The 17,866-nt window shown below is 34.4% G+C and overlaps 3 protein-coding genes across 8 annotated transcripts; 2 read left to right on the top strand and 1 right to left on the bottom strand.

The window, feature by feature from the left end:
• On the top strand, positions 1–6,942 carry LOC130825654 (glycolipid transfer protein 1). 2 transcript variants are annotated; one of them, XM_057690982.1, is made up of 8 exons: positions 1–149; positions 398–431; positions 1,575–1,703; positions 2,304–2,359; positions 2,786–2,916; positions 4,036–4,171; positions 4,546–4,674; positions 6,632–6,942. In XM_057690982.1, exons 3-8 carry the CDS (start codon positions 1,586–1,588, stop codon positions 6,665–6,667), a joined length of 606 nt encoding a protein of 201 aa, XP_057546965.1. In that variant the 5' UTR covers positions 1–149; positions 398–431; positions 1,575–1,585; the 3' UTR covers positions 6,668–6,942. The 2 variants fall into 2 exon arrangements, with proteins under 2 accessions (XP_057546965.1, XP_057546966.1); XM_057690983.1 differs by lacking the exon at positions 398–431 and having other exon boundaries at positions 16–149.
• Positions 6,943–9,534: 2,592 nt separating this feature from the next.
• On the top strand, positions 9,535–11,535 carry LOC130825653 (CRIB domain-containing protein RIC5-like). Of its 5 annotated transcripts, none has more exons than XM_057690978.1 (4): positions 9,535–10,008; positions 10,108–10,248; positions 10,364–10,416; positions 10,792–11,535. In XM_057690978.1, exons 2-4 carry the CDS (start codon positions 10,142–10,144, stop codon positions 11,322–11,324), a joined length of 693 nt encoding a protein of 230 aa, XP_057546961.1. In that variant the 5' UTR covers positions 9,535–10,008; positions 10,108–10,141; the 3' UTR covers positions 11,325–11,535. The 5 variants fall into 5 exon arrangements, with proteins under 5 accessions (XP_057546961.1, XP_057546964.1, XP_057546959.1 ...); XM_057690981.1 differs by having other exon boundaries at positions 9,537–10,008; positions 10,359–10,416; positions 10,792–11,531; XM_057690976.1 differs by having other exon boundaries at positions 9,537–10,008; positions 10,148–10,248; positions 10,359–10,416; positions 10,792–11,530.
• A 308-nt stretch (positions 11,536–11,843) lies between these two features.
• On the bottom strand, positions 11,844–17,107 carry LOC130825651 (kinesin-like protein KIN-10A). Its single transcript, XM_057690975.1, has 6 exons — positions 16,230–17,107; positions 15,264–15,419; positions 15,056–15,163; positions 14,779–14,889; positions 13,155–14,465; positions 11,844–12,219 (listed from the first exon to the last, which is right to left on the bottom strand). The coding sequence occupies exons 1-6, from the start codon at positions 16,869–16,871 to the stop codon at positions 11,947–11,949; spliced, it is 2,601 nt and encodes an 866-aa protein (XP_057546958.1). The 5' UTR covers positions 16,872–17,107; the 3' UTR covers positions 11,844–11,946.
• Between the last annotated feature and the right edge of the window lie 759 nt (positions 17,108–17,866).

Below are 17,866 nucleotides of genomic sequence, written 5' to 3'. Positions count from 1 at the left end.
TGAGAACAATTTATGGGACCCAACTAAAATGCGATTTTGAAAAGTAAAAGACAAGCTAAGAATCAGAACACTAGCTCCATTTTTGTTCTTCCCATTTCTCCGGTGCTTTAACTCTTTGGAAAAAATCCTTGTTGCTCTACAGACTACAGGTAAATTGACCCGTTTGTTTCTTTCCCTCAATTTGATCCATAAACACTTGATTATAATCCAACATTTTAGTCACCTAGTTTTTGATTGATCTCCATTGATCATCATATCATCTTCGTAGATTTGAAACTGATTCTCTAAACTCCGCATTCCTAATCGAAATTTATCTTTTGCATGTTTACTTTCTCTTATCATTGTTATTCTCTTTTCGCATTTCTGTAATTTTCTCCTTTTTTGATGTTTGGATCAGCTACGCTTCAATTCTACGATCTCTGCTGAAAAGGGTACCTTTTTATCTCAATCATATTACATTAATTTGATTTTTAAGCTGGGATTCTAAGTCTAATTCTTGATTGCTGTTGAAGTGTTCATTCTATTGGATCTGATAAGATAATTGTTCTTTTTTTGTAGTACTAATAGAATTGGGTTTGAGATTTGAATAATTTTTGATGAATTATCATTGGGTTTTGTTTGTACAGTGTTTCCCTCATTGTTTTTAGCTTTGATTTAGGTTTATGATTGTTTTATGATATGATAGTATGAAGGCAAATTTGATCTTGATGGTTAATTTTATGCTTAGTGTTGGAACTTGTAAAGCTAGTTGTTTGATTTATTGATTCTGTGCTATAAGAATGTGGTTACTATAATTGTGATTTGTTTGAAAGTGTTGATGAAGCCCTCTTGCATTTTTCTGCTGGTAAGTTTTCAACTAAGAATAGATCTACAGGTTGCCATGGTGCAAAACCAAGGTTGCATCTGTCACGTTGTAAATGTTTTCAAAAAATATGAACCGATATTTCTCGCGTTTTAAAGGTGTACTTAAAATACATGTTTGGGTAGATTCGAGGGATATCTTATGATTTGGCCGATATTTGGGGTTATGATAACTGCATCACTCTCGCAACTCGTTACTGCATCACCGCTTACCAAATTTTTGCACTAGGGAGTGTGCTTAGAGTTTTTCTATCTCTTTTGGCATGTTTCAACTTTTGAATGATGAATTGGTGGATGCATTGTCTGATATATGGTCTTTTTTATTACTCTTAGGAAAGTTGGATTCTTTATGATTTCATGTCATAAATTGCTTGTATCCTGCTGATTTTGAGCTGTTGATGGATCTTGTTCTTCTGGCCTGAATAAGGTTTTTATTGATCAAAGCTTCATGATGTTTGCATATTGTGTATCTTTGTAGGTCATAGGTTATGTATATTTGGATTATCTATTCCTTCATAGTTTCCGGGGCTTGTTACGGCTCATCTTGGCACAAGATGTATTTTTTTTTTCATAAAAATGCTATGATTTACAGCTCTACAATATCCTTGTCGATGTCTTGAGCCTGAATGATTTGCTATCTTAGTAGTGCTTTAAATTTCTATTAAGGAAATATTGATTTTCTTACTAATGTGTGATGTAATTGCTTGGTACAGTTAAAGAAAAAATGGCGACAACCGTATTTACCCCAGCTTTAGAACAGATTAAGGAAGTGAAAACTGTGGAGGGAGACATGTTGACGAAGCCTTTCTTGGATGCTTGCAAGCATATCCTTCCTGTCATAGGTCTGTTAACATGCTGTCTTGTTTTCACTGTAATGTATTTTACAGGAACAACAGAAGTCAAGTGTTTGATTTGCTTATGCTAGCTGCTTGTGCACAAGTAGTAGCTTCCATCTTTCAGTTCAAGCTACTTCTATATGTAGTACACTTCATTATTTTTGGAGTAATGTTTATATTGTCCCAACTCCCAAGTACCAACCCCTGATAATTAATGAAGGATACACCATGATTCTTTATGACTCTATAATGGGATGTACATCCCCACAATTTCTCCATTCCTCATCCTACGTAACATCATCATGAAAATTCGCTTTTAGTATAAACAACAACCTTGTTTGGAATTTGTGAAATATTTTATCTGGAGGGATGATTATCTAGGAATAAATGAGTTGCTCTTTGCTGATCTTGTTCTCCTTAGTGACAACATATCTGTTTATGAAGATCCTGTTTCTATATTAATTGCTGTTTTTTAAGTTATTAGCTGTTGTAACAGTGTATCAGAGTGAAGAAAGAATTTTTTGTGTTTCTTGTTTGTCTTGTTACCTCATGTTCCCAATGTTAGGTTGAATATTTATTGAATTGAAAATATTTTGTCAAATGCAGATAAGTTTGGTGCTGCCATGGCATTAGTAAAATCTGATGTTGGTGGAAATATTACAGTAAGCTACTTCTCTCTGAATTCCTGTACAATCCCACCCCTCTTATATAATCTACTTTTTCAATCTGTTATGTAGTTGCTTAAGGTTATTACTTCTGTAGTCTTGTCAAATATGAGGTTTGTTATCTGGCAAAGTGGATTATTGGCATTGCAATTTTGTTAGTTAGATTTGTATGTACTGTTAGTCGTAAACGGAAGTGACCCTTTTAAAATTTTGGTTCAGTGTAATCGCCTTCATACGCCTTTTTTAAAATGTTATTTCTGTTTTGATCTCAAACCTGTTTTGATCTTGAAACCAAGTTGAAATTGACAAAAACCTGTTTTGTTCATGTAGTTGACCCTTATGTTGGGATTAAGATTAAGGCTTTGACATTATTGTTGTTGTATATCTTTCTCAAATTGGCATTGATTAGGCTTTTTGTTGCAGAGATTGGAGAACAAGTACAACTCAGATCCAGACAAATTTAAGTTTTTGTATAGTATGGTACAGGCAGAGGTTGAAACTAAGACAGCTAAAGGCTCATCCAGCTGTACAAATGGTCTGCTATGGCTGACAAGGTATCTTGTTCTATGTACTTACTTTGTTGCCTCTTAATCTGAAGGATACTTAATAGTCTAATTCAAACTGATGAGAGTTTATTAGTTTATTATGTTTTACTCCTTCCGTCCACCCTGATTTTGCTCCATATATTGGGGGTGTTTGGCAAAATAGCTTATAAAGCAATTTTAGCTTATTTTGATTCAATTAGAGGGTTTGATGGTCAAACCAGCCAATGCTAATGTTTGGTAAACCGGCTGGTTGAAACAACTTTAAGCTGTTTTTGAACAAGCAGCTCATAGCAGCGGTTTCAAAATCAGCTGGTCAAACCAATTAATAAAATTAGCTAGTCAAATTAGACACTAATCAACTATCAGCTACCAGCTATCAGTCATTTGCCAAACACTCCCACTATTTTGGTCCATCCCACACGGTTTGCCTCATTACCCCTTTTGGACATAGTCTCACCTACAATACCCCACTAAAACCTACAATTTATTTCTGTCTTTTATATTAAAACAATAAAACCTATATTTACTTGTCTAAAGGACATGACCTCCCCCACTAGAATCTCCATTTTCTCTCTTCTCCTTGGTTTGTGTACAAACCTCCATCGGAATAATTCCATTGATGATCCATTGCAATCTAGAAAGCAGAAATGTAATTGTTTTTTGTATTAATAAAATTCAAGAAGTACAATGATAATGATACAAGCGTTTGAGAGGCTTGGACTCTCCCAAGAATGAGTTAAGAACTCAACCTAAAAGGCTAGAATGTATATACAATATTTCTGATGTCTTTCCCCTTTCCCCTCTTCCTTATTTATACTATTCTATACTAACTACCTAATACTAAAAATACCCATGATATACACAATGTCAGAGGAGTACATGTTATACCTTTTTATATTCACACCAAGGTATTGTAGAGACACGTGCCTGTACCTCACATCCTTCACCCTTTACTTTCTCCATTGATTCATGCTCTACTGAATACAATTGTCTCGATCCTTGCTACTTACGTTCTATAACCTCCATGTGACGAGTAAATGGAATATCATGATAATAAGAATAGACTTCTGTTTATCCTGTGCTCTTTCTTTTACAATAGAGCTTTACGATATTGTGTTTATTTTGTAGAGCTATGGATTTCTTGGTGGAACTATTCCGCAACTTACTCGAGCATGCAGATTGGTCAATGTCTCAAGCTTGTACCGACTCCTACGGAAAGACCTTGAAGAAATGGCATGGGTGGCTTGCCAGTTCAACTTTCACTGTAAGTTTAGAAGCCTTCTCCGTTTTCCATTTCCACTTTCATTCTATGGAGTTTCTTGCCCTCTATGAACAATTGTCTAGTTGAATGTTACTTCTTGATTTTTTTTTGTGTAGTTTCTTTTAAGTGAATGAAAAGTTTTATGCTATTCGATAAATATTTGATACTAAATATGGATACAAAGCTTCGTTATCATTGGCACACACCCCCACTATATGGTAGTATGCTTTTCATTTTACAAATGCTTTCATATAGCTCGGCCGAGAGAACTCGGCTGCATTTTCTTCCTTGTTCACGATAACCCAAGTCTCCAATTTTATTGCAATTGCACCCAGGCTGAACTACCAACTGTTTATTTAATCTTGTTCTTATTTCAGGTTGCTATGAAGTTGGCTCCTGATAGGAGTAAGTTTATGGAGGTCCTGGGGGGTGATGCCGTCAAGTCTGATATTGAGCAATTTTTGACAACCTTTACCCCACTGCTTCAACAGAACCACAAGTTTTTGGTTAGTTAACTGCAACAACTTACAATTTTCTTATTCTGAAGTCAATGGGTCTTTCGTTCCCGTTATTCAATAATATACACTGACCGTAGGTGGACGGTTCCAGTTCCAAGCGGTCTAGCTAGCGAGTTGGACCGTCAGTTCAACATTTTGATTTTATTTGCTTTAAATATAAATATAAAAACATTACAAAATATTAAAATAAACCGTGATATATCTTTGTTGAGTATTATCGAAATTCATTGCATGTCAATTGTCATTTGAAGATTGACTAAAAAGAATAAAACAAAAATAGTTGTTAAATAAAAGACAAAAAAATGATAAAGTTGATTAATTAACAAAAAAATGAGGACTTGAACCTTGTATCCCAAAGGAATACTAAGCTATTATGTAATTAAGAGGATTATTGCATAATCAAAGATATTAATTAGAGAGAATAAGTAGGGAGAAGTAAAGACTAAAGAGAGTAAGAGAGAGTATAGAATGGATGATCTAATTCATCATATTTATTGAACAATTCCCAAAGGCTAGTTTACGACTCTATTTGACATTTTCAATGAATCGCCCGGTTCAGTTCCATGGGGCGGTTTCGGTTTGGTTCACCCAATTCGGCGGTTCACGGTTTTGGTTTTGTTAGAGTCCTATCAGTTTTATTTTTGGAACCACCCGTTTCCAGTGATTCGAGGTCGATTCATGGGCGGTTTGATGGCGGGTAACTGCCTGCCTCATGGCCAACACTAGTCATTGCATTGCCTCTATGCTACCAAGTTGGCTCTTGCTTAGGTGGGGTAGGATTTTATTTGGGGAAGGGGTTTGAATCAGGACTGTATGTAATGTCATTCTTGTGTAACATGGAGATTGTTTCATGTTGAACCTTGATTACAAACGCTGCATACGTAGAGTACTTATAATTTGATGAGCCATTTTATGTCAGTCCACTACTATCCCAAACTAAGGTTTATGTTTTGTACGTTTCCGATATGATTTGGTTGAATGTTTCTGATCTAATAAGAATAGGTAATGGAATAGAAGGGAAATTTATTTTAACCGCAAGCACACAGTGTACGTGTAGCTAATAGGCTAGAATAATAATTTTTACTTCTCTCCAATTTTACAAACATTATAGAAGAGTGGTATCTAAAACTGCTAAAAACTAGAATTAATTGGTCGTTCATATAATATGGCTAAAGGTTTAGGATATCGAGAAACATCCAATTTGCATATAGTCAACAAACTACCGAGAAAACCTTAGATATGGACTGGAAATAAATAAAAATCGGCTGATCGTGGGATGTATACCGCGAAAGCGTCCAGAATCGTGGCAGCTTAGTCGCCGCTTCTGCATTACTCCATATTGTTGACTCCAGGAACTAAGCGGCGACTTGTGGCTTTCTTTCTGACTTTGATCTTCTTTCGGCTAGTTAGCGTTGAGTCGTGGTTTTATGGCTATTGCTTAGCGGCGACTCGCTGCCTACACTTTAATTATCTACTCCCCTTATCTTTACATGTTAGGGGTCTTAGACTATTTTTCCATGCCTTCACCTTCTTATCATCGGTTAACCTAACATATGTTCCCATTTCACCTCAAAACAATGACGAGTTAGAAAAATCATCATCAAAGGTGAAACTACTCAAAACTTGATAAAAATTATACAAGAAAGCTCAAATACATCACCAAAAAGGAGGGTAAATGCCATGAATGAGTGCAAATAATTGCACTTATCATGGAGAATCATGTTTTGTCTCATTCCAAGCATGTAACACGTTTCCCAAGAGATCGATTCTCTCTGCCCTTCCCTCAGCGTATCCTTTACCCAAAAAAAGTAGTGAAAAAAAGAATATGAAATGAGTGATAAGTAATAAGTCAAAAGATTATTGCCAAAAAAGGTTAAAAGATAACAATTTCATTATTGTGAAGCTTTGTTCAAGATTTTTGATGTTGATTCTTTCTTTGTTGCAGGCTAGTGTGGGATTGGATGAACTGAAAGCTTCTTAATGGACAAAGGAGCTACATGTGCTAAGTTAGAAATATACTCCCTCTGCCCCTTTACCATATAACTCAAATATGTAAGAACTTTTTGAGTCAAAGTAATGGAGGGAGTATTAAGCTGGTAACCTAAGAGACTTTACCTATGCGATATTGTAATTCCTTGTTCCTGTTTAACATTTCTCAGTCACTTACCGCTTGTTTTACTTAAGATAATCAAAATTTTAGCGAATGCACTTTGAATTATGTAATATGAGTATATTACCCTTCACGAATCATGATTATGAAGTTCAGCGAAAACTTACATAGCTGCTGAGAAAGTGGTTTAGTTGGGTTGTCGTCCCCCTGTCCTGCAATCTCGATAATGAGATCTGAGTTTAATGAATACAGAATGAGGAGGGCAAACTCCTTGTTGGGCGTAAGATTGATCTGATTTGAAACTGAGCCACAAGACGAATCCATGATAATATTATAGAGTGGGCTGAACTACGCATTTGTGGAACCAACTCGATTATCATTCTTCTATATTATAGTACCTCCTATTCACAAGTGTCTCTTGCTTTTGGACACTATTTATTTTTTACTCCTAATTTATATTTTATTATTAATCTATAAATTAAAATATAGTCAAGTAAAATCTTGTTTGATTCATCTCAATGCAAGAATTATTTATATCAACTTTTTATAATTTATAATTATGCATAATTAGAGATATTAAAGATTGAATAAGTGCATTGAATAGAATGCAAAAAGCATAATAGAAAGGAATATAATAATATGATTTTTATTTAAATAATCTAGGCTATGACGTAAGCACACATTTCTCCGTGTACCCAATTGAAGATATGTTTCTAAATATATGCGCATGCAAAATCAATATTAAAAAGGGAAAAAAAACCCTAGATGTAAAACCTCAAAACAAACGCAATCAAATAACACCAAAGTCAATGCATGTTTCGTCCTTCCTAGGCATTCAAGTGAAGATTTGAGAATTTTTTGTTGAATCTTAATAAATAAAGATAATAAAAATGGTAATTCTAGCTAGAATTGGAGAAGAAGCCTAAGACTAAAGTTGAGATTATAGTCTTACGATGAATTAGTATTAAAAAAAATCTAGTATATTAGGGCTATTTATAATGTATAACCTCTTATAAGTCATAAAATAAAAATAGAGCCACTCAAAGCAGGAAAAAGCAAATTGATTTTTTGTTGGCCGCCCGAAAAACAGATTCGAATTTTATGTACGAAACTTAATCTTTGAAAGTCGTGAAATGCGGAATCGGCTTTTGGTCCACCCTAAGATAAAGTCGACTCAACTTTATCTTGTGGACAAAAAGCACGAATTTTTCTCTTTCACTTCTTTGTATCCCTTAACTCCTGAAAGTTAAGGCTCATACATAGCATTAACACATCTGATACCCACACCTAAATCTCGAACAAATCATAAGTATTTAGTTTTTTTTAAAAGGATCAGAAATACATAGTAAATTTATACAATATTTTTAATGTGAATTACGCTATCAAAAGTCTTTGGGGCTTTTTAATAAGTATAAGGTTCAATCAAACAGTAAACAAGAAAATAATTTAAATTTTGAATTATATAAAAATAATAATTATGTTATTAAAACATTAATTTTATATAAACTGTCGCCAAAATAATATGTACAAATATATATATTATTATTATCTTTTATTTTGTTACATAATTTTTAATTTAAAATATCTTATTATACTCGATACTCACTAATAAGTATTTTTTTTTCTCAATAATAACATACTATTTGAAATTGATTTATATTCTCATAAACGAAATTGGGCATTTGTTACCAAATCTTGATAATAATATAATAAGAGGGATATTTACAACTTTTTTTGTGTAAATTGGGCATTTGTTATTCTCAAATAGAATTTACGAATTTTTGTGTCAAACTTTGATTACGAATTCTCATCAATCTATAAGAAAAAATATATTTATGATGAATTTTATTAAATTCGTCTCAATATATACTTTTTAAATATCAACTTCTTAGAATTTTTAAAAACACAAAAACATTTGAAAACAAATGGGGGAATAATTTTAGTTTATTTCTAAGAAAGCTGAAACAAATAGTTTTTTCTTTCTAAAAAAGAAATAATTTTTTCCTTTTTAATGTTCAAGCTGTCAATGCAAATTGAACCAAATAAATTATTATGAAATTCAACAAAATGCCCTCCATTATTTTGCATAAAGTATTTGAAACAATTTATTTGCATTTTGATTTCCCTACCTCTTTTTAATTACTAATAATTATATGTTTTGTCTATTAATAATAATAATAATAATAATAATAATAATAATAATAATATAGAGTTTGCTTCTGTTTGTTCCAAATTCTCTATGTGCTTCCATTTTATCAAAAACAATTGTCCCTATTCTATCAGTTTTGAATAATTTTTAATACTTGAAGGTTAAAATATATAATCAAATCTTATTTATTTGCCAATTTAGGGCAATTTTGATCATTTTCAAGGTGAGAATGCCACATTTTCATTTTTTTGCATTGCTATAATTTATTTTTCTAACATTTTCAGCATAATGACATGACAATCATTTTATTAGAAATGCATCTATCAAAAGCTTTTTTCATATTTATTTAATACAAAAGATTACATAAATGAACATATTTGAATAAAAAATATATAAATTTTTTGCATTTTTTTTGTTTCAGGTACAACAAACGAATCATAGAAGGAATGGCGAGAATCTAATCCGAATTCCTTCTAAATATAGTGGTATATATTGGTAATAAAACTTGATTCTTTAGCATATTATATTAATTATTTACATAGATGATTGTTTATATGCTCAATGAAACATGGAAACACATTTCATAAAACAAGGAAAAAAATTAATAAGAAGTCAACCCATAAAAACAAGGAGAAAATATGTAGGAAATGTTCAAACATCTCCATATTTTATGAAAAAGTAAAATTTTAAATTTTCTTTAAATATGATTTAATAATTCTCTTGAAAGTCTTCGTGGATTCCACTCCATAAAAATGGAATCAAATAATCATAAAATATCTAATAAAATCTATTATTAGAGATTTTTGCTAACATAACTTGAAGCTCTTTCATTCATTATTACAAGATCTTGTTTGGTTGTAAGGAAAAAAATTAATTTTTTTTAATAAACCCAAGAATATGATGAAATTTTCTCTTTTATTTTGCAGGATTGAGATTAATAATTAGTAATTTTTTTTATTGAAATTAAGAAAAAATAAAAATTGGGTATTTTGTTGATCAATCAAAATGTCAATGAAGATGAAGGGACTTCTTAGAGGTCTAAGATACATTTCAACAATATTTGGTATGTATTAATTTTTTTGTTTTATTTTAATTTATTTTTTTAATAATTAATTTTATTTGTTTTTGCATGATATCATATGGAAAATAATTCTGTTATCAGGAGATTTTACATTTCCAAAAATATTATCAAAAAAATGCAGATGAAGAACAAGAGCAAGAAATGCAAATTGGGTTTCCTACTGATGTTAAGCATGTTGCCCATATTGGATGGGATGGTCCAACTGCTAATTCTCCTAGCTGGGTAATTATTTATAATTTATTTCAATTTTATTTTAAATCATAAATAGATTATTTGTGCTTAATTATATGATTAATTATAAAATTTTCCATCATTTATTTGTTTTTTTGTAGATTAGTAGTTTTAAAGAGGGAGATTCAGAAGGAGGAGGAGGGGGAGCACCTGTAAATGGTAAGGAAATTATAATCAAGTTTTATGTTTAATAATAATAATTAATACAAGTTATGTTCCAATTGTTATAATGGGGTGTTTATAAGTGATTTAACCGGCTTATTTTGTTGAGTTGATTTTAAACACACTGGTGGTGGTAGCTTATTCTAAATCAACTTATTCATACCAAGAAGTTGTTTCAACATAAATAAGCTATTCTAAATTAGCTTCTTTTCCTTTTTGGGTAAAATTCACCGCATTCCTCTAGTTTTCTTTGAAGGGAGGATGGATATGGAGTGTTTGCCATCTTTCCTCACCTAAATCCTGTTTAGAGACGGGATACTGGATTGATAACGATGATGACGATGAATGTAGTCAGAAACTAAAATTTGATAGATTTATGTCTAGGTGATCAACAAAATATCACTAGGTCGAGGGACCTACGGCCCTCAATAGGCATAGACACGCCGCCCCTTGACTCTCCCTCTCGACGAAGGTCAGAAAAAGTCAAAGGGTCGAGGCGTGCCAGCTCATCCTCAACTACTGACTCTCCTAAAAAGTCAACATCAGAAAACAAAACAAACCAACAAGTGGGTTCTGGCTTAGAGGGTGACTCAACCTCATCAGCAAGCACAAAGTCCACCACACGGCGGAAGAAGCCTAAGAGTGGCCCATCCAGCGGGCAGTCCTCTTCTCGGGCTTCAACCCGGTCCAAGCCATCCAGCATTTTGAACTTCTCGGATCCTGGGACCGGAGGAGGAATCAGCAGCAGTAATAAGCCTATAAAATCAGCACCAGGCGCAGAACAAACCGAAGGTCGTAGGAATAAAGGCAAGGACACATGCCAAAGTTCTGTTCTAAAAGTTTCATCAGAGCAAGAAGATCAGAAGTCATTGGATGATATTTCTAGAGGAATTCATGCTATGTGATGATATTATTAGTTCTTGTGATATGTATATGTTTTTGTAGACCAAAAAGAAACTTATTTTTGTCAAGCTTTGGTGTAGATTCTCAACTATTGCTTTGCAACAAGAGATTGATAGTTGTATACTTGTATTCTTTAATTGAAGAAGTAAATAGAAAATTAACCATCTTAGGCATGACTCATTATTCATTTAAAGCACATGTAATTTTCCCACCGAGGGTCATTCTTGAGTCGAGAATCTCACTGACCGCAACTTGATAGAATCATTCTTGAGTCAAGAGTCTCACTGACCGCAACTTAATAGGGTCATTCTTGAGTCGAGAGTCTCAATTACTGTAACTTGATACGGTATACTTTGCCATCATCTCCAAACCCTAAACATCAACGATCATCCTGTTTTCCTTCGTTACTTTTTGCTTACTTTCAGGCACAGTTATAGACACATTACGCATCAAATTGAAAGCTTTTCATACGTAGGTTAACAAATTCAAAGGGACAGTGAAATTAAGAAACAAGAATGTAATTAGAAAGGTAGCCAAAAGGAATTATATAACAAAATACACTTCACAATTCACTAGTCAGTCATACAAATCTGTCCATACAGAGTACATAGGTGTATGTAACTCTTAATATCGTCGAACAGTGATAAAGGGAGTGGAACCTAGATTAGAGTCTTGGCCAGGTGATAAAGACTCATTAACCAACTTTTTCACACAAGAAACTGGGGTTGTAGGAAGCTTGTTTTCCAGGGGAGTGAAAGGATGAATACTAGGAGTTTGAGCGCCCTTGGCCGGCCGCAAACATGCCATGTGCCCTCCCAGTTGGTTGTTGCATGTCGGTAGTTTACTCGCTTGAACGGTTGCTTCCTTTTCTTTCGAGATTGGGGCGCCAGTAGGGTCCTACATATACACAGATAACATGTGGTTTTGTTAGATCAAAGTAAAGCATGGCCGTCGATTTGCATGGACAAAGCGGTTTACCGCACAGGGCCCTATTATCAGAGGGTCCAAAAAATCCATTTTATACTTATTTGATTTACTATTTTAATTACTATGAACACATATGTAAACTTTTTTACACGAGCAACCAAGTAATAAAGAGTCGAATATTATTAGTGTAACAAATGGAGAGATTTTATCATCATATACACATATAACATGAAATTTTGTTGTTAAGGGGTGTTGTATGGGACGGGCCCAAATTTAAGCACTTACCCGACCCATTTTTTAAGGGGTATGTGCGGGCCGGGTTGAATACGAGTCAAGCTTAATACGGGCTCAACCATTAATAATATGGAGGGGCTGAAAACGAGCTTTAATAAGGGCTTGAGAGAGACTAACATTCAATTAAAACAACCCAATTTGATTCTAACACTCGTCTCTTACTTCGATTTTCCAAATTAAGAAACTAACAAAACTTTAGGGCTTGTTCTCATTGTTTTTATCACATTAAATTTTGGTTCAATAATTACAATGATGATTTTTTTAGTTCAAAGATTTTTATGTACTCCTAGTTAACTTTAATTCTCCGAAGATTTATTGTTTATTACTTTCTGTTTAGTAAAAAATTACGTGAGCGTTATTGTTTATTACTTTCTGTTTAGTAAAAAATTATGTGAGCGGGCCCAGCCCGGTTTGGGCACAATGGACCCGATCTGTTTTAAGTCATCGCATTTAACAAAGCCCAGCCCAACCCAACCCAACTTTCATTTAAGCCCTTAAAAATCCGCCACGATCCTTATCCGGCCCAATGCAGAGGCCTAATGTCCTTCAACAAGAACAAAAGGAATCAGATAATCCATGAATAAACGTCAGTAAAAACAGGAAAAACATACCCCTAACAACAGAAAGGTGAAATCCTGCTTGTCAACCCCAAGATGGATATCAATAAGTTTCCTCAAATCAGCCAAGCTAGCATCCTTAGCAATCTTAAGTTTGGTGATGAATTTTCCTGGGTTATCCTTAGTTACCTCCCACTTAACATATACCTCAATCAGAACACCATTTTCAGTGTTCGGTAATGGATTCAAGTTTTCCTTCATAGGCTCCGGTGTGGTAGGATGTGCACGAACAGGCGTACTAGCAGGAGACGCTTGTGAACGAACGGGTGTAATAATCGTAGCATTATCATTCTCGGGTGTCGATTTTTCTGATAGATTGTGTTGTGAAAGTTCCCTGTAGTTTCCACACAATGTAAAGATGTTCTGAATTCGGGTTTTCCTAGACGAGGGCGAGAGGTGAATCTCGTTCGATATAGGAGATGACGAGACTTTCTTTTCGTCGATTACATTCTTTTCTACCTCGTCATCCTCTTCCTCATCCTCCTCAAAAACCGTGCTAAGATACGTTTTATCACCAAGCATTGGAGTGAACGAATTGTGCACCCCACCGAGCACATTCGAGGGGTACTGCCCGATGATTTTCACTTCGCAGGTATAAGATTCTTGATCGCCCGTGTCCAAGTCCATCGACTTCTCCATTCCGAAGTCTTCCTCAGCATACACTTCCTTTAGCCTTTTAACAAGACTAAGGCTTTCTAACTCGACCCCGCTTCCATCACTACTTCCACTACTTCCGTCCCTAGAACGAGATAGCTCAAGTTCCATTTCCTCTAACCTTCGCCTCAACATTTCGACTTCTTGTTGTTGCCGTTGTATTTTTTCTTCCATTCGTCTTTTCTCCAACTCGACATATTCGTTAGCCATTCTTTGACACTCTTCTAGTTGCTTCTCGAGTTCTTTTCTCATCACCTCCATACGCTCATTCACCTTTTCGTTGATCTCCTCCTCACTAGCACCCGAGACTTTTACTCCTGCCATCTGCTCGAGTTTTATCCTTAACGTTGAAACCTCCTCTTCTTTTTTCTGAAGCAACTTCTTCGCTTCACTGCACTCTTCCTCTCTCTGCTTGTTTTCAGTTTGTAGCTTCAGAATAAACTGATCCATTGCAGCAATTCGTGACCCCATAATCACAGCAGAAGAATCCTCACCGTTGATCTTATCATTCACAGGGGTATGTGGGCCACGAACGATGCATTTTGCTTTCGCTCCATACTCGAGTGTAGAGATTGTTTTATGCATTTCTTTTGGGTCTGGATTTGCACATAAGATCATCAATATCTTCGACTTATCGTCCTCGAATGAATCCTACATCAATAGAACATAAAACAATACCAAATTTCTTTAGGTGAATATTGTGAACACGAACCAATATTGCAGAGGCGTATCTAGATTCGGGCTGGCATGGGCCATGGCACGGGTCATGAGAAATAAAGTAGTATGTTAAACTGATGTTCAGTGTTTGAACCCACGACTTTTTATGCGCTTTGACAAAGGCGGTTCCAGCTAATTACACCAGGCCAATGAAAGGTCATATAATATTGGCCCAGGAAATAAATATTTCTAGATTCGCCCCTGCAATATTGTGAACACGAGAGAAAACAGAAAAAAGTTATATTACCTGCAAAAGCATAGTCAGCTTGCTGTCTCTGAATGGTACATGGGAATCACCATTGGCAATAGATTCGACAACTCTTTTCAACGCTGTATTACCTTGATTAATCTTTGCGGTCTACACAAGTACCCGAGAGACTTAAATTAAGCAAGCAGTCGACATTTACTCCTTCCGTCCCATTGAATTTGCTACACAGCTTTGATTCACGTTATTATGTAGCAAAATCCAAGGGCCGAGGAGTATTTAGAATTTTAACACAGAAATTTATATTCACAAATCTTACCTGCATTTTGGCCTCAAAGCCAACCTGACCAGCTTGTTCTATGTTTTCTGATCCTGCCATATCGACAAGCATCAGCCTTCCACCAACAGTCGGGGCATCCAAGATTATCTGCCACGGTTAATTTTACAAGAAAATGTTCATAAACTTGGTCGAGCAAAACGAATTACACAACAAATTGTATAAACGGTGTGTTATAAAGCATACAAACCATGCAGTGGCTCCGTGAACTTCTGTCGTTGCAATTTGTGCTTCGGACAATCCTTCGCTTCTCCACTTTCTGAATCTCCTTCACTATTTTTCCAGCCTCGTTTCCAGATATGAATGTTGCATTTTTAGCTTTCTTTCCCATCACTTCTAGTTTTACCTGGAATCAGGGTTTTCAACATGAACTTTTATTTCATGATAGCAGGACAAAGCATCACATTTAATAGCATGATTGAGTTAAATACTATATGAAGACCTTACTCTACACTCCTGATTTCAATCCGATGAGATCCATCTCATGATAAAGTTACTAATTATTAATAACTAGAGTTGGGTCGTCATCAAATCCTTCTCAGACCATGATCATAAGCTTCTATGAGTGGAAAATACCGCGTATGATGATGACGAATTGATAATGTTACTAACATAAATCACAAATAACGCCTAATAACCAAGGCTAAACAAAAATAATTGCACCAAAACATAGCATCAAGTCTATGTTAGTAAACCCTTCTCAGACCCTGATCATAAGCTTTTATGAGCGGGATATACCGAGTATGAAAATGATGATGTTACTAACATAAATCACAATTCACACACACCATTCTTATAACAAAGGCTAAACAATGATAATTGCACCAAAAACATAGCATCAATTCTATGTTAGTAAACCCTTCCCAGACCCTGATCATAAGCTTTTATGAGCGTGGATATACCCGTGTATGATGATGATGATGTTACTAACATAAATCACAATTCACACAGACCATTCTAATAACCAAGGCTAAACAATGATAATAGCACCAAAAACTTAGCATCAAGTCTATGTTATGCTACTAACATGACTCACAATTCACACACCATTAGATCATACTATAACAAAATACTACAAAGCTAGCCTGCCTAAATAAACAATTCAAAGTTATAATCAACAATTCAAAAGAAAAGACAAAATTTTCAATAGAATTACCTTAGAAGCACTGCCTTTGGACCAAAGATTAAATGATCCACCACCTTTATCACAAGACAGAAGATCATAAATCTCCTCATTGTAAATCTCTAGGACAGAAACTTGCACAAACATTCCAACTCCATTACCATTTTCTTTCTCCTGCAAAATATCTTTTAAAGACTTATAAACAATCCCAGGTTGCTTCAAGCACCCAAACATGGTGTGACTTTTACCCGAACCCGTTGGCCCGTACATCATTATAGTACATTTAGCACCCATTTTGACCCCAAGAATCCTACTCTCAATAAACTTCTTATAAAACCCTTCAAGATCATCTTCCTCAGAGGAAGAAACTCCATCAAGAGTAAAATCTCTATACCCAATTTCAGTTTTGACCCGAATAGTCTGGTGATCTGGGTTTACTTGAAAGACGCTAGAAATGGGTTTTTCATCTTTAACTGATTCGGGAAGATTCCTAATTCTTCCGATTACTTCAACAGGATGTTCTGGCGGTGGTAAATTAGGGTTTTGATTAGGGTTTGGTGAAGGATGAGGAATTTTTGAGGAATTGAAATTTAAACGTTGTTTAGAATGTGGAGTTCTTATTTGATTAAAATGGGTATGATTTGATTTTGAAGAAGATGATGGTGTTGGAGCCATTGAATGCAATTCGTATCACCAAAAATAAATGTTAAATCTTTGTGAAAGTTTTTGACTAAAACAGCATTTCAAGATTGATTGTAACTGTTCAATTGAATTGGGATTTTTGATGGGTCAATGAAAAAAAGATTCAAAGATTGTTTATTTGAGTGTTAATGGCGGAGAGAGAGAGAGACAGAGAGCTGAAAGAGTGAGAAGGGAAAGAGAAATGATTGTAACGGCAAGATTTGCATTACTGGAAAGAGAAATTGTGAAATGATTTCCTTACCTTATTTTGAAACAGAAAATAGCCGTTAAGGTTTTTTCTAACGGCTATATTTTTTGGCCATGTTTGTTTGAAGAGGGTAATTTAAACATGTTCTTCGCGGTGCCCGTGTGTGCCTTTGCTTTGCCGGTGCACCTTCAATTCATTTCCTTTATTTTCTTAACTTTTTTTGATAAAAATTTTTAAAAACCTAATTTTGTTGCATAGTTGGGTTTAAATCGACTCAATGATTTAAATGTTTTTAAAAAATCTCATCATTCTAATTTTTCTCAAAAATCATTTATCTATTTCTTTTAATTTGGTATTAAAGGATACATGTTGTGAGAAAAAAAAAAATAGTACTTTTAGTAGTAAATTCAAAGAGACCGGGAATATATAATATATATTTTATTTTTTAAATTATTTTTAAAATATGATCAATATATCGATTTAGATACTTCAACAAAGAAATATTGACTCAAAATACGAAAATAGACTAGAAATATAAAAAAATGTTCACACTCAAATCGATTATACCAACACGCTCGAACCGTACGAATATTGTCGAATCAAATAAAAGTCTATATTGAAAATTGTTTCGATTGAAAAACCAATTGGATTCGAGAATGAACCCTAAATTTTTATAATTATCCGAATTTGAATTGGACCTATTTGAATCAGCCACTCGAAGTTCACCTGTTGGAAATATGTCGAGATCGAAAATAGCAAAAATCGAATTTGAACAGAATAA

Source organism: Amaranthus tricolor, chromosome 10, assembly GCF_026212465.1.
Source record: "Amaranthus tricolor cultivar Red isolate AtriRed21 chromosome 10, ASM2621246v1, whole genome shotgun sequence".
Classification (NCBI taxonomy): Eukaryota; Viridiplantae; Streptophyta; class Magnoliopsida; order Caryophyllales; family Amaranthaceae; genus Amaranthus; species Amaranthus tricolor.
This window is presented reverse-complemented; position numbering and strand designations above follow the sequence as displayed.